The 2,886-nt window shown below is 49.2% G+C and overlaps 1 protein-coding gene across 1 annotated transcript in view; it reads left to right on the top strand.

Moving 5' to 3' along the window:
- The window catches only part of LOC134060593 (ephrin type-B receptor 4b-like), a 42,742-nt gene that overhangs the window by 12,321 nt on the left and 27,535 nt on the right, over positions 1 to 2,886 (top strand). Inside the window, exon 2 of the mRNA XM_062517332.1 lies at positions 2,538 to 2,608. Coding sequence (XP_062373316.1) covers positions 2,538 to 2,608 — 71 coding nt within the window. The remainder of the gene's footprint in view (positions 1 to 2,537; positions 2,609 to 2,886) is intronic.

The raw sequence follows: 2,886 nt of genomic DNA, 5'->3' as shown, positions 1-2,886 counted from the left end.
CCCCTCTCTCTTATCAGCTCTCTGCAGCCTCTGTTCACTGGGGAGAAAGAGAGAGTGAGAGAGAGAGAGAGGGGAACAGAGAGTGAGAGTGGGAACGAGAGGGACAGAGAGAGAGAGAAAGAGAGAGGGACAGAGAGAGAGAGAGAGAGAGAGAAGGTTGGGGTAGGACAGATTTGGAGAAAGGGCATGGGGGGAAAGAGACTGAGGTTGAGGGAGGAATATTATCAGGGAAAATGGGCAGAGAAAGGGTGACAGAGAGAGAGAGAGAGAGAAAAGGGTGGTGTAAATAGTTAGAGGAAGGAAGGAAAGAAAGAGAGAGGGAGAGGGAGAGGGAGAGAGGTGAGGGGTGTATTCAGGAACACATGCGCCTGGTGGTGTAGGTGAGTGTTTGATGAGGTCATCTCTCCGAGGTTATACTCTCCAAAACAGTTTTTGTGTGTGTGTGTGTGTGTGTGTGTGTGTGTGTGTGTGTGTGTGTGTGTGTGTGTGTGTGTGTGTGTGTGTGTGTGTGTAAGGATGGGCGCGAGGTGAATGCTGCAAGTGGCCTGCGGCTGTCCAGCTGCTCCCACCTGTGCTTGTGTGTGTGTGACTGTGTGTGACTGCGTTTGTGTGTGTATTCACATATTACCATTTGTGTGTCACAAACTAAATCCCACTCTTCACAAACACACACACACACACACAAACACACAGAAGAGCACCTTCTATGCTATGCATATTTATAATTATAACGTGACATTTCGAAAACAAATGGAAACGCTTCTCTGCAAAAAGCAAGAGCGAAATGTAATGGAATCTAATCTAATGGGTACAGTGGGTTTGTGTGTGTCTGTGTGTGTGTGTGTGTGTGTGTGTGTGTGTGTGTGTGTGTGTGTGTGTGTGTGTGTCTGTGTGTCTGTGTGTGTCTGTGTGTGTGTCTGTGTGTTACCCTGTCGCCAATAGTTACCGCCCCAAGGCCACAAAACCGACATCATCATACTCTATGCATTTTTAATCAGGAAAAAGGACAGCTGTGTGCATGTGTGTGTGTGTGTGTGTGTGTGCGTGTGTACATGCATACGTGTGTGTGTATCATTTTTCATCAACCTACCCCTGAATTTTTAGTTGGCTCAATCTAGCCTTCCCCCTCTAAAGTGTTTTTTCTCTTCCCCCCCCTCTCTCTCTTTCTCTCTCTCTCCCTCTCTTTCTCTTTCTCTCTCTCTCTCTCTCTCTCTCTCTCTCTCTCTGGGGGCATTATGGATTTTAGCTCTAGAAACAAAAGACCATAGAGAGAGTGGGAGAGAGAGAGAAAGAAGGAAAAAAAGAGAACCTGCTGAGGGATTTGGTATCTTCTCCTTTCTCTTCTCCCATCTGTCTTTCCTTCCCCTCTTTCTCTCTCTCCCTCTCTCTCTGTTTCTCTCACTCATCCCATGATGTCTCTCTTTCTATCTCCCTTGCCCTCACTCCCTCTCTTTTCTCGTTTTCTCTCTCTCTATCCCCCTGCTAACTAAACAGTAGACACGTTTTGGCAGCGTGTCTCTGCTCTGGCTGCTCCCAGATCAGTGACATGGTGGTTTTCGGCTGATCCAAAAACAGCACTGTGCGTCCCTCTGGCTGCTCCCAGCCCAGTCGTATCAACTTTTCAGCCCTGTTGTGTTTTCTTTTTTTGTTTGTCCACTCAGAAAGACGATCTCAAGTCAGACCCATAGTAGTCCCAGAGCTTCTCTTAAAGAGTAAACCAGACCCGGAGTCAGTTTAGCATGGGGTCGGCTAATGACCGGGGAGGGGGATATGAACATGCAGGGCTGTTCCCAGGTCAGATTTATGGGCTGACTGCGCGCGCTGCTGATTTGAACCGACAGCAGTGGAGAGGTTAAGTGTTGCGGGTCAAGCTGTGAGGAACTGTTGCCCCCCACACACACACTCACACACAGACGCACAGATGTGCATGTATGCAATCCATGAACATGCACAATGCACAAAGCCATACAAACACTGATGGCATGCACACACACACACACACACACACACACACACACACACACACACACACACACACACACACACCACACACACACACACACACACACACACACACACACACACACACACACACACACACACACACACACACACAGCAGGAGGTTTAGTTTTGACACGCACCAAGCTGTGCAGCAGTCAACTCTAATAGCTGTCCCTAGCTGTTCTCTTTTGTCTCCCCTCTCTCCCTCTCCTCCCTCCTCCCCCTCTTCTCCACCCCCCTCTCACTCTTGTGTGTGTGTGTGTGTGTGTGTGTGTGTGTGTGTGTGTGTGTCTGCGCGCCTCTCGAGTAAACTACCAAACTAATCTGAGAGTCGAAATGATATTGAGATCTGCATTGACCTACATCTCTTGGTATTCTGATACAGCCAACAAGCACAAACACTGGCTTTTTTCAGCACCATTAGGATTAATGCAACACATTGAAGTAACACTCTCTCCCTCTCTCTCCCTCTCTCTCTCTCTCCCTCTTCCTCTCTCTCCCTCTCCCTCTCTCTCTCTCTCTCTCTCTCTTACAGAGGTCTTGATGAATTCCAAGTCGGCGACATCGGATCTTAGGTGGACAATCCACCCATCTGATGACCCACAGGTACGGACACACACGCACACACACACACACACTCTCTCACACACACACACACACACACACACACACACGCACACACACACACTCATGCACCCTCGGTCTCACACACACTGTGGCTAATCCATGCAATCAGCACTACTCAGGGGGGGCTTACACTCGTCTTAATCAACGGTGAGAGCGGCAGCTTAAAGTATGACCTCAGGCAAGATGTCTTCTGTGCGCCCGCAATCAGAGGGAAGCCCCAAAGCCTCTCCACCTGAGCCCCTCTGGAGAGCGGCCAC

The sequence above is a fragment of the Sardina pilchardus genome, chromosome 16 (genome assembly GCF_963854185.1).
Source record: "Sardina pilchardus chromosome 16, fSarPil1.1, whole genome shotgun sequence".
Taxonomy (NCBI): domain Eukaryota; kingdom Metazoa; phylum Chordata; class Actinopteri; order Clupeiformes; family Clupeidae; genus Sardina; species Sardina pilchardus.
The sequence above is the reverse complement of the archived record's forward strand: the minus strand, read 5'-3'. Positions and strand labels throughout refer to the sequence as shown.